The 12,894-nt window shown below is 44.8% G+C and overlaps 1 protein-coding gene across 3 annotated transcripts in view; it reads left to right on the plus strand.

The window, feature by feature from the left end:
- LOC134535847 (26S proteasome non-ATPase regulatory subunit 10-like) overlaps nucleotides 1–8,029 on the plus strand; it is a 38,269-nt gene extending 30,240 nt beyond the window's left edge. For all 3 annotated transcript variants that reach the window (XM_063375180.1, XM_063375179.1, XM_063375181.1), the window contains one exon: nucleotides 6,167–8,029. In XM_063375180.1, the coding sequence (XP_063231250.1) occupies nucleotides 6,167–6,643 (477 nt within the window). In that variant the 3' untranslated portion in view covers nucleotides 6,644–8,029. The remainder of the gene's footprint in view (nucleotides 1–6,166) is intronic.
- The last annotated feature ends 4,865 nt before the right edge of the window (nucleotides 8,030–12,894 follow it).

Genomic DNA, 12,894 nt, shown 5'->3' on the forward strand with positions numbered 1-12,894 from the left:
ATGTTGAAAAGCGGAACTACTTGCAGCAAGTACCTTTGCATGAGATAAATTAACTCTCACCACTGAATAGTGTTATTGTAGTCAGTTAGAGACATGAAGTTTCGTAGCCGCGCCGCCAATTAGTCATGCAGTCACGTAACCATACGTTCTGGAAGCTTGGTAGTCCTATAGCCTCGCGATCACGTAACCTTGAAGACTTGCAATCACATAGTCACGTAACCTCATGGCACGTAGTCTCGTAGTCATGATGCATTGGAGCCTCGTAGACTTGAAGCTACGTAAGCAAGTAGCCTTGTAATCTTATAACATAATGCTGATGGAGCAGATGTAGCAAAAGAGAAAATTCCGTCGAAGACAAATGTAGTAATTGGAGCCTTGTAGACGAGTAGCTTCGTAGTCAAGAACTCATGCAGACTTGTATTCCTGTATCCATGCAGACACGTAAACTCGTTTTCTAGAGGCTTCGTAGCTCTGTAGCCTCGCAGTCTCGTCAACTTGAAGATTCGTAGTCACGTAGTCTCGTAACCTCATGGCTCGTAGTCTCGTAGACATGATGTAATGGAGCCTCGTATACTTGAAGCTACGTAGGCAAGTATCCATGTAATCTTATAACATAATGCTGTTGGTGCAGTTGGAACAAAAGAGAAAATTCCGTCGAAGACAGATACGGCAACTGGAGCCTTGTAGATGAGTAGCTTCGTAGTCAAGTACTCATGTAGACTTGATGACCTCTATCATCGCAGTCACGTAAACTCTTTTTCTAGAGGCTTCGTAGCTCTGTAGCCTCACAGTCTCGTAAACTTGAAGATTCGTATTCACGTAGTCTCGTAACCTCATTGCTAGAAGTCGCGTAGTCATGATGCATTGGAGCCTCGTAGACTTGAAGCTACGTAAGCAAGTATCCATGTAATCTTATAACATAATGGTGGTGCAGTTGGAGCAAGAGAGAAAATTCTGACGAAGACAGATGCTGCAATTGGAGCCTTGTAGACGAGTAACTTCGTAGTCAAGTACTCATGTAGACTTGTAGTCCTGTATCCTCGCAGTCACGTAAACTTGTGAACTAGAAGCTTCGTAGCTCTAGCCTCGCAAGCCGTGTATAACTCGTAAATATCTAGATCATTTTAGACTCGTAGCCATGTGGCTTTATAGTCTCTTAGACTCGAAGAATTCTATCCAAATATATTTAGAGCCAAAAGACTTTTGGAACCAAAAGACTGTTGGTGACAATGACTGATGGAGCCAATGAATATTGAAGCCAATGAATATTGGAGTCAATGTATATTGAAGTAAATGAATATTGGAGCCAATGAATATTGGAGTCAATGAATATTGGAGCCAATGAATTTTGGAGTCTGTGATCATTCCGTTTCCTGCGTGTACGTTCCGTTTCCTGTGTGTACGTTCCGTTTTCCTGCGTGTATGTTCCGTTTTCCTGCGTGTACGTTCCATTTTCCTGCGTGTACAGTCCGTTTTCCTGCGTGTACGTTCCGATTTCCGGCGTGTACGTTCCGTTTTCCTACGTGTACCTTCCGTTTTCCTGCGTGTACGTTTCGTTTTTCCTGCGTGTACGTTCCGTATTCCTGCGTGTAAATTCCGTTTTCCTACGTGTACATTCCGTTTTCCTGCGTGAACATTCCGTTTTCCTGCGTGTACGATCCGTTTTCCAGCGTGTACGTTCCGTTTTCCTGCGTGTACCTTCCGTTTTCCTGCGTGTACATTCCGTTTTTCCTGCGTGTACGTTCCGTTTTACTGCGTGTACCTTCCATTTTCCTGCGCGTACATTCCGTTTTTCCTGCGTGTACGTTCCGTTTTCCTGTGTGTACTGTGTGTACTGTGTGTACGTTCCGTTTCCTGTGTGTACGTTCCGTCTCCTGTGTGTACTTTTCGTTTTCCTGTGTGTACGTTCCGTCTCCTGTGTGTACTTTTCGTTTTCCTGTGTGTACTGAGTTCATGGTCTATATGTCTGATATTGACATGACCCGGTCTTGCGGTCCGTGCCTTTACGATGACGGTGCTGCCTTTTCGTTGTCGGTGCTTCCAAAATGTGCTGCCTTTGCGATGGCGGTGCTGTCTTTTAGATGTCAGTGCTTCCAAATGTGGTACCTTTTCGTTGTCGGTGCTTCCAAATGTTCTGTCTTTTCGTTGTCGCTGCTGTCTTTTCGTTGTCGGTGCTTCCAAATGTGCTGTATTTACGTTGGCGGTGCTGGCTTTTCGTTGTCGGTGCTTCCAAATGAGCTGTCTTTTCGTTGGTGGTGCTGTATTTTCGTTGTTGGTGCTTCCTTTTTTGTTGATTGCGCGTAGCACAAAATGTAGTGATTGAATATTTACTAGTTTATCACCTATTGGTGTTACTAAAATATTTTACAAGGTTACTTGGTCCTTTAGAATGTATAAAAATGTCACGATGGATTACGAAGGTCATGTGGTCCTGAAATGACTAGTCTATACGTCTGATAATGTCATGACTCGGTCTCATGGACTGAAGACAATTGATCTATATGTGTGGCTTTGTACATGAACGGCTTATATGTTATTCAGATTATTGAAAAATTAGACTTTCATAATAGGTTAATCGGCACTGTATTAATTCGTTGGTCCGGTATATTGACTTGAGTTGATTTTCGTAGAGTGAATGATTAATAAACTCCGTGAAAGGTAATGGAAAACAGAACCTAACATTTATTTAATAATTAGTTACAACTGTCTCTGGTCAAGAATCGAACCGTGGACAGGGATCCATAGATTCAATTTGTAAATTAATAATTGATTTTTTTCGGAGACTATTGGAATTTTTCCCGCATTTCTAGCTAAATAATTACATGATTTTAAGATGGCGGTCAAATTTCAAGATGGTGGGCACCTCAGTAATAATAAATGATTACTGCACTGTAGCATGTTAGAATAAAACTAGCATGATGGTAAGACGAGTACCCACAATATGGTGTCCTCCAGCAGACGAAAACATGATGGTGGCAATGACCACTAGCATGAACTGAACATAAAATGACGGATCCGCGATGGACATCAAGGTCAAGGACAAATTTCAAGGTCAAGGTAAAAGTTCAAGGTCAAAGTTCAAGGTCAAGGTCAAAGTTTAAGCTCAAGGTCAAAGTTCAAGGTCAAGGTCAAATTTCAAGGTCAAGGTTCAAGGTCAAGGTCAAAGTTATGGTGAACAGAACATTATACTAACATGTCTCCAGCACACTCTAGCAGACGAAAACAAGATGGATGCCTCCAGCGGACAAAGACAAGATGGCGGACATGACGTCATACCAGCTGATGGTAAATACCTAGTTATTGGTGGTGGTAGGTCAGTCTGTAGGTGGCTTCTGTGGAGGAAGGATCTGATTTTTTTTATTTTTTGCCCTCACCGGTTTCGAACCAAGGACGGGAATCGATATAATCAATCAGAATTCTATTAAGTTAATTTTTTGATGAATTTTGGAATTTTTCCCGATTTTCTAACATAAAAATTACGGATTTCCAAGATGGCGTCTAAATTTCAAGATGGCGACTAAATTTCAAGATGGCGACCATAACGATAATTGCAACATTAATAGGATCCAATATGCTGGTCGTAACGTAAAGTGTAAGAATGACATGGTACTCAACCAAGATGGCGGGTGTAACGAAATATAACATTTATATAATCCAAGATGGCGACCGTAACGATAACTGCAACAGTGGTTTTTAATTTTTTTTTAATTCGATCAAATAATTTTTTTAATGATTATTAAATTTTTTACCGATTTTCTAACATAAAAATTGCGGATTTTAAAGATGGCGGACGTAACGAAAATAGCAACGGTGACGTCATAATCCTAAAAGAGGCTTAACTGAGGCTTGAGTTAAGGATGCTTAAGCCTCTATCAGGAATTTTCAGCTGCTGGTTTTTTTACGGAATAAAACGGGAAATTTTCCCTCGAAACGGGAATTTTTCCCTCGAAAACGGGAAATTTTTTCTTAAAACGGGAATTTTTGAGTCATTTTGAGTCATTTTTGAGGAATTTTGAGGAATTTTTGCCGCCGTGACGTCACAATCCAAGATGGCGGTCGGCTCCACGGGCTCCACAGCCAGAAGCCATGTTCCAGAACATACATTCGTATACTACTCTTATCATCTGTATATATTTGATACGTCTTAGATAACAAAAAGGGTCCGAAGGGGGGGGGGGGGTCAGAAGTCATATCACTCTCCTTCCACCACCTGTAAATTTTAACATGTGGGGAAACATGACGGATATTTCTATAACTTTGTAGGGTTATCTTGGTGTGCATTAGTTTCTTTTCTTATACATTAATTACCAACACTTAATTCTCGTCTTATCACCTCAGAATCATTGAGAGATGGAGGCAGCGGAGGTTTAGAACAAAACCCTCGGGCCCATGCATCATTGAAGCCTGGCTAAAATTTGTAATATTAATTAAGTGGTGGGTTTACATTGATACAACAGAAAATTATGTCTATTACTATAAGGAATCATTGAAAAAATTAAAGCGATATTCTCACATCATATTTACAACTATGGCCACTAACGTTTGAGGTACAAAAAAATATTCATATTTTTTTTATTGTGAATGGCTTGAAAAGTTGTGAATTAAGTTATCGGGTTGGGGACCAACCAAATTATTGGCCACTGGGCCCTTGTGCCACAAATTAGTAATTTTCTTGGGACAATTTATTTTTTTTATCAAGTACATTTTAAGTAGAATCAGGTTATGCTTTTTCAGGGTTTAAAATTTAAAACACTTGATTAAGGAATTCTGTGTGGTGCTTTATCCTTTGGGTTTTTGCTGGCTGCTCGATCACCGCTAGTTATTCAGGGCTGCACAGTCTCTTACCCCACTCTGCATCAGCGCCGCTAGAGATTTACTCCGCCTTGTTGCATCTAAGGCACGATTTACCCCGTGCCGGCAGCGTGCTTTTAGACGTGCCACCGTGGCATCTCGGCTCGCTCAGTAGGACACCAGCATTGTGTTTCGACATGGCCCCATGACGAGTGCACCACCGACCTCACCAGAGGGAAATTTATTGGCTCCTCCTCGAACTTTAATAGCCCCCGGACTATCATCGCTTTTGCCATGCTGCAGCACCTCGGAAACTATTGGTAAATTTAAGCAATATGTTTACCCCTCCCCACTTCTACAATGGATGATACCCTCCGCAGCCTACTTATTTCTGTACGGCCACTGTGAATCCTCTGTCAGCCAAAATTTAAACTGCTTGGTCTAGCCACTATGCTTGCTTTCACGTCCTGTACACACTATTTCTCGACCACTTGGACAACTAAATTCAGACTCTTGTGTGTCAATACCGCGCTGCACGTACCGTCTTCAGGCCTTTTGGCCAGAAATTGCTAACCCATCTTACTTTCTTCCACTGCCCTGGGAGCCTTCCACTCTTACTTAGCAGTATTGTGTCAGCGAGCATGCGTGACTGTTTTACTTCCCACCTCCCCATCCGCCTTACTGGATCTCCGGACCAAGCTCTCCATGTCACAGTCAGCTTCCTCCCCAGAGTCTACCTCCACACCGGTAAGTGCGAAACACCAACCCTATTTTGTTCTAAAATATTAACGAATTTGTCCCCTTGGTATTTATATCTTTTTGCCTCATGTTAAAAAGGAAATATCAACGCTTTGTTATGGACTTCTGAAAGATCAACAAAAAAACTACCCATGGATTCCTCCCACTCCTGGAAAACTAATCGTCACACTATCTCTGTGTGGTTACAGTTGCTGGAGTTCAACAAGACGAGGAAGATGGAGGGACTATGCTGCGATATGTACTCTTCGCTGGTATACAATAGCGTGGCCTTCAACAAAAAGAACTAACTACCACATGATGTTTGTGGTTCCAGCAGCTGGAATAGGAAAGAATGAGGGACCAGGAGCGACTTTGCCGCGAATTGAACTCCGTGAACTTATACAGCAACGCAGCCTACAACCAGGAGAACTAATCATCACACTATCTCTGGTGATGTACTGCAGCATGCTCTACAAGTAGACACCCTAATTCCATGGGATGTATTGGTTCCAGATGGCGGAGTCCAAAAGACCAAGAGACCTGGGGATCTCAGCCGCGATCTGGAATGCAAGGTGGTGCAGGGCAGCGTGCCCTACAGCCAGAGGCCCTAACTACCCCATCATGTATGTGGTTCCAGTTGCTGGAATTCAACAGAACGGGGGACAGGGAGCGACTGTGCCGCGCCATGAACGTCAGGTTGGAATACGGCAGCGCGGCCTTGAAGCAGAAGGACATCTCGCTGTGCTCCGACCTGGCGCAGCTGTTCCGCGTGGGCTGCCTCGACCACGCCGAGCTGGCGTCGCTGCTGCTGTGCGCCGGGCTGCCCGTCAACTCGCCCGACCACGACGGCGGCACGCTCCTCCACGGGGCGGCGGCGTGCGGGCGCCTGGCGATGGCGCGGTGGCTGGTGGCGCGCGGCGCCCACGTCGATGCCGTGGGCTTGTACGAGTGGACACCGCTCATGTACGCGGCGGAGAACGGCCACCTGGAGATGGTGCGGTACCTGGTGCAGGTCGGTGCCAACACCACCATCAGGGACGAGGACGGCTACAACGCCCTGTACTACGCTCGGGCGCCGGAGGTGGAGCGCTACCTGGAGCAGTTGCCGCAGTAGCACATCGGTGTAGCCGGCAGGGGGGACACACAACACCTTGTTTCTTATTGTTTTATTAGTGGTTTCGACACGTTTACGTAACCATCCGGCTGGGCCACAAAATGCCGTTAGTGGGCAATTTACACACCACTCTTAATTTTAAACAATATCACAATAGAAAAACTATTTGTGAGCCATATTGTATTGTTTATTTACAAAGTATATGGTTTTACTAACACAGTCCTATATATGCTTAATCGTGTTTATTCACGGATTTGGTTTTCTAATATGATAAATCTGTTGCGAAGTATTGTAATTTTTTTTTCAGGACTTGAATCAGTTTTTGATAATCTGCCATAAAATTCTATTTTCACAGTTGAAAATCCTATAACGGCGCGTGATCACTACGAAGACTAGCCAGTTCAGTGCCTCGCACATAGAGGCGAAGAGGCGCGTGAAGCTCGATTCAGTGCCGCCCTTAGCGCCCTTTGCTTCTAGAACTCGTGCGCCTAGCCAGGCGGACGCTACTTTTAATCACGTGTCTTTATTTGGAGCGACATTTAGCTTTGAATATCTCCTTGTGTGTTAATCATTTTCCAACTTCTTAAATAATACACAGCATTTTTATCTTTTTAATTTAAATGGCCATAATTAAGAGATACATTTAAATTCTGAATATTTAAATATTCAAACATTATTTCCTTATTTGTGTTTCGATAGAAAAACGCAAATATTGCAAAATGAAAAAAAAAATTACCTCAAAAATTTAGGTAATGTAATAAATGTTATTAATGATTTACTGAGAAACATTCAGATACATTGTTCACAAATGAGTTTGAGATTATATGTATTACGTTAAGAAAATCAGTCAATTCTATTATTTATATTTTAAAATTGATTTTATGGTTTGTTTGCCCAAAATCATGGAAACATTTAACGAAAGCTACCTACATAATGTTCATCTTATATCTCAAACAACAAATGCAATCAAGAACAGTGTATTAAAATTATTAATTAACTTCCCAATTGTGTCAAAACAGCAATAAATTGATTTTAAATTGTAAAAATATATCAAACTGAAAATAATTCATTGTTGCTAATGCAGGAGACACGAGACAGATCACGTAAAATCGAGAACTCTGTTTGATGTAATTAAAGAAGTGCTCAACCTTAAACACATTCCAACAAATGGATATAAAATATATTTATTACAAAAAATGATCATAAACATTTTAAGTATAAAGGAGGACTGGGGATTTTCTCAGCAAAGCAGTATGACTGTTCTGAATGATGTACTTTTTTTTTGTATGCAGTTAAGAGAACAGAAATGCTGCCAAACATTGATGAATAAATAACAATATTTCGTGTAGTGTGAATTTATAAATTAAAATCTTCATTGTACAGGCACCATTATTTAAAATCAATATTTCAAGCTTGACAGAATTCGCGATAAAGAAGTGATCACAAGTGGTATAAAGATGTGGGTTTTTGATACTGAACTATTGCAAGAAAATGGACAAATTTGATTTTTATTGAAAAAAAGTATCCACTATCCGTGAAAATGGCAACGTAGAAAAGAGCTTGCATGAGCAAATAGCTCAGTGCAAGTCGCTAACACAGTTAAATGTCATTTGTGCAGAGATCTGGTAAAACTATTACGAGATAAAGATACCTATGTGTTATTGCTTGTGATATGTTTATGGTATAGAGGAGAATGGGGGGATATGGCATGGCAGGCAAAATGACTCATGGCAGTTTCTCGTCAAGTCTCTGCAAGTGTGCGTGAATGGTGCTGCGCTCTTGTATTACTCCCTTAGACTGCCTGCTCAAAAGGCGGACCTATGAAGTGTCGGAGTTGTAGTCGGCTCTAGTATCTGAGTGAAGCTCTCTGCAAGACCCAAAAAGGGCGTGTGATGCGAATATATAGCCTCTCCCGCTTACGGCAACCCATAGCCTTCTCGTGGCGCCAGTGTTTAAACAAATATGGGCAATGCCGGGGGTGCCCACTCCTCAGACTTCCTCGGTATGTCGGAACGGGAATTCTGGTGGATTAGTAAGTTGGGGGTAGGTGACTACGATTTGCCTCTGCAGAAAGTCCACTGGGGGGTTTTGGATCCCCAAATCCTAGGTGGTGTCTCAAAGCATCGGATTCAAAGTGAAGAATCCAGGATGCATATGGAATAGCGAAGGGTGGCAGCGTGGCGGGGTTTCGCTCCCTGTCCGGGCACCCGGGCTCTGGCAAAGCTGTAACCTTCGGGCGGTGGATAGTCCAAGGGTCGGCAATAAGGGCAATCCTTGGTATGGTGTTACCATACCTACCCGGGCTCTGGCAAAGCTGTAACCTTCGGGCGGGGGATATGCTGATATTGAAGTACCCAAGGACATCCAAGTCCGGATTAGGGGGTGCTCTCCCGCTATGAGGCTGCCTGGGAAAGCACTATACCTGAAGATGAAGGGTGCCATGGGACTGATCCTTTACTGTGATAGTTCCCTGCTGAGATTTCCTCAAATGGCTCAGGATCAGGATTGGAGTAGGAAAACGTGGTGGTAGTGGTCCTCCTATGCTTGGAGAACACTCCGAAGGGTCCCCGCCCTGTTGACGAGTGGAAGTGTTGAGCTACTTAAGCTCGGGTACTAGCCTGCTGAGCTAGTAGAGGTTGGATAGGCCTCAGCTGGATCACGAGTAACTGGGTGACCGAGGGGTCCCAGGGATGTGAGAGGTATGGTTCCGTGTCGTTGCTACTCAGATCCCTCAGAGGGGGCTGGCTCTGTTGGAGGTCAGGGGGTGGACGGCGGAGCTGGGGGTGGGTCGGTGGGACCGAAGTTGGGATGGGTCTCCTCAACCTCTCGACCTAGCTGGGCACTCCCCAGTAACATGCCGCGATTGGAAATGGCGTATCTATTTCTCGGTTCTAGGAACCCATGTCAGACTCTGGAAACAGTGTCTGGCATGTAAAAGAACCATCTTTCTCCTAACCGGGATCATGCCCTAACGGGATTATCTGCCTGGGGGAGTTATGATGTAATTTTGAGATGTGAATCTTTGAATCTGCCTGCTCAAAGTACTGGCTTAAGGGTCTTGCGCCTCACTGGGTTACCCGTCGACCCAGTGGGACGAAGAGCGGACCTATGACGTGTTGGAGCTGTAGTCGGTTCTAGTATCTGAGTGATGCTCTCAGCAAGATCCAAAAAGGGCGTGTGATGCGAACATATAGCCTCTCCCGCTTACGGCACCTCCTTCTCGTGGTGTCAGTGTTTTAACAAATATGGGAAATGCCGGGGGTGCCCACTCCTCAGACTTCCTCGGTATGTCGGAACGGGAATTCTGGTGGACTAGTAAGCTGTGGGTAGGTGACTACGCCTTGATCCTGCAGAAAATCCACTGGGGGGTTTTGGACCCCCAAACCCTAGGTGGTGTCTCAAAGCATCGGATTCAACGTGAAGAATCCAAGATGCATATGGAATAGCGAAGGGTGGTAGCGCGGTGGGGGTTCACTCCCGGTCCGGGCACCCGGGCCCTGGCAAGGCTGTAACCTTTGGGCGGTGGATCGTCTAAGGGACAGTAATTAAGGCAATCTTTGGTTTGGTGTTACCTTACCTACCCGGGCTCTGGCACAGCTGTAACCTTCGGGCGGGAGATATGCTGATATTGAAGATCCCAAGGACACCCATGTCCGGATTCGGGGGTGCTCTGCCGCCGTGAGGCTGCCTGGGAATGCACTATACCTGAAGATGAAGGGGCCACGGGAATGATCCTTTACTGTGATAGTTCCCTGCTGAGATTTCCTCTAATGGCTCAGGATCAGGATTGGAGTAGGAAAACATGGTGGTAGTGGTCCTCTTATGCTTGGAGAACACTCCAAGGGGTCCCCGCCCTGCTGACGAGTGGAAGTGTTGAACTACTTAAGCTCGGGTACTAGCCTGCTGAGCCAGTAGAGGTTGGATAGGCCTCAGCTGGATCACGAGTAATGGGTGACCGAGGGGTCCCAGGGATGTGAGAGGTATGGTTCCGTGTCGTAGCTACTCAGATCCCACAGAGGGGGCTGGCTCTGTTGGAGGTCTGGGGGTGAACGGCGGAGCTGGGGGTGGGTCGGTGGGGCCGAAGTTGGAATGGGTCTCCTCAACCTCTCGACCTAGCCGGGCGCTCTCCAGTAACATGCCGCGATTGGAAATGGCGAATCTATTTCCCGGTTCTCGGAACCCATGTTAGGCACTGGTAACAGTGTCTGGCAAGTAAAAGATCCATCATTTATTTATTTATTTATTTATTTATTCATTTCATTCCGTAGACCCCTTACAAACTGCTGGAGTTCTGGGATATGGAACATGTCAGTTTTATATACATTAAAAAATAACATATCTAAGATCAGCGCTTACACATAAACCCACAGCAATACATAAATACAGTAATCTATGTACAAAAGAATAACAAAAGTATGTATAGTATTTGATTACATATTTAGACACCATTTCACATATACATTTAGCTTGAGACTTTATTATATTTGACAGATTTATTAATTTTTTTTAATAGTGGATCTTCTTATTATATTATACAATACTAAATATCAAATGTGAGATAAAAGTTATTGTATTACAAGAAGTATAATAAAATGTCAAACAGTTAGTATGTGAGAAATTCATCCACTGTATAGAATGTCTGAGATAAAAGAAATATTTTAAGGTTCTTCTGGAATTTTTTATTATTTTGTTTGCTTAGCTCTTTCAGACTCTCAGGTAACTTATTAAATAGTTTTATGCCTGAGAAAATTGCACCCTTCTGACTTAGCTTGAGTCTGTTAAGTGGCAAGTGGAGGTCATTTCTATTTCTGGTATTGTATGTGTGCACATCTGAGCTTTTTAAAAAGTAGTCAAAATTCTTTACTACAAATTTAATTGTAGAATATATATATTGTGAAGGAAAAGTAAGAATGTTAAGTTTTTTGAATAATGGTCTGCAAGAGTCCAGTTTTTTTGCTCCCGTCAAGTGCCTGGGGGAGTTTCGATGTTTTTAGAGGTGTGAACCTAAGTACATGCCTGCTCAAAAGGCGGGAGTGGACCTGACCCTGCGGGGAAGGTGATTGTCCCTTGAGGTGTCGGAGCTGTTGCCGGCTCTAGAATCCGAGACATGATCCAACAGGTTCCCGGAATGGGTGTGCAAGGATGCGAATATATAGCCTCTCCGCACCAAGTGGCAATCCTCTGCCTCCACGTGGGCACCGCTGTTGGGGGCGAATAGTGGCGACCATGTTGGGATGGGTAGCCTCAACCTCTGGTAATAGCATCGCCTTAACTGAAGAGGACAATGACGGGCGTAACCCTGCCGCAGTGCATCCTCAATTTCATGTATGGGACCAAAAATGGTGGATTGGCTGAATCTGCGGGCAACAGCAGATTCGATTGAAACCTTTCTGGGGGGGGGGGGGGAGGGGGTTCGACTGCCGAGCCTCGGTTTCTCGGCCCAATAGGGCCCCATAGTGAATTTATCAGGCCTATGGTAATGGAAGGACCATGAAGGGCGCCCCTGTGTTCGGGTGCACCCGGGCTTAAAAAAGAGCTGTAAACCGCTCTATTAGGTGTGATTCGTTCCCCTAGTTCAGTGGTCGGGGGAGGTACCGAGGCAACCCCGAGGCCCTCCTGCGCACACACCATGGTTGTCATTTCTAGCCAGGGATTCCTGCGATCGCCGCCGGATGAGTTCAGGCACTTCCGGGCCTTAATCGGCTGTAAATCTGCCGGGCCGAGGTACGGCAGGTCGGAGGGTAATCCGAGGAGACGAGGACATCCTGTGGAGTAACTCTGAAAAGTGGCAGTCGGTTAGCAGCTGGTGAACAGTCTTCCTAATCAACGCCAAGTTGGTAGTAGTACAGGAAGAATCCATGAAAGATTGAACAGTGTCCCGCTGAGGTTTCCTACAAGGCCCTGGATTCTGATTGGGTAGGACTCGTACTTGGTAGTGGTGCTCCGATCGCTTGGAGCAGGCTCCAAAGGTTCCCTAGCCTGATGCGGAGTCGACGTTGTGAGCGACGACACAGCTCCGGTACTAGCCTGGATAGCTACAGAGGTTGGATAGGCCTCCACCGGACCACGGGTTCACTGGGTGTTTTGAGGGGTCCCAGTGTGATGTGGGAGATTGGGGAAGGCGCCAGTAGTGCTGATAAAGTCTTAGGGCATAGGACACAGCCAACTGTCTGGTTAGCTGAGTGGGGTGGAGGGGCTGAGGAGGCGACTATGCTGGTTTGGTGCCCCAGCCTCTGGTAGTCACCGAAGCT

The sequence above is a fragment of the Bacillus rossius genome, chromosome 10 (assembly GCF_032445375.1).
Source record: "Bacillus rossius redtenbacheri isolate Brsri chromosome 10, Brsri_v3, whole genome shotgun sequence".
Classification (NCBI taxonomy): domain Eukaryota; kingdom Metazoa; phylum Arthropoda; class Insecta; order Phasmatodea; family Bacillidae; genus Bacillus; species Bacillus rossius.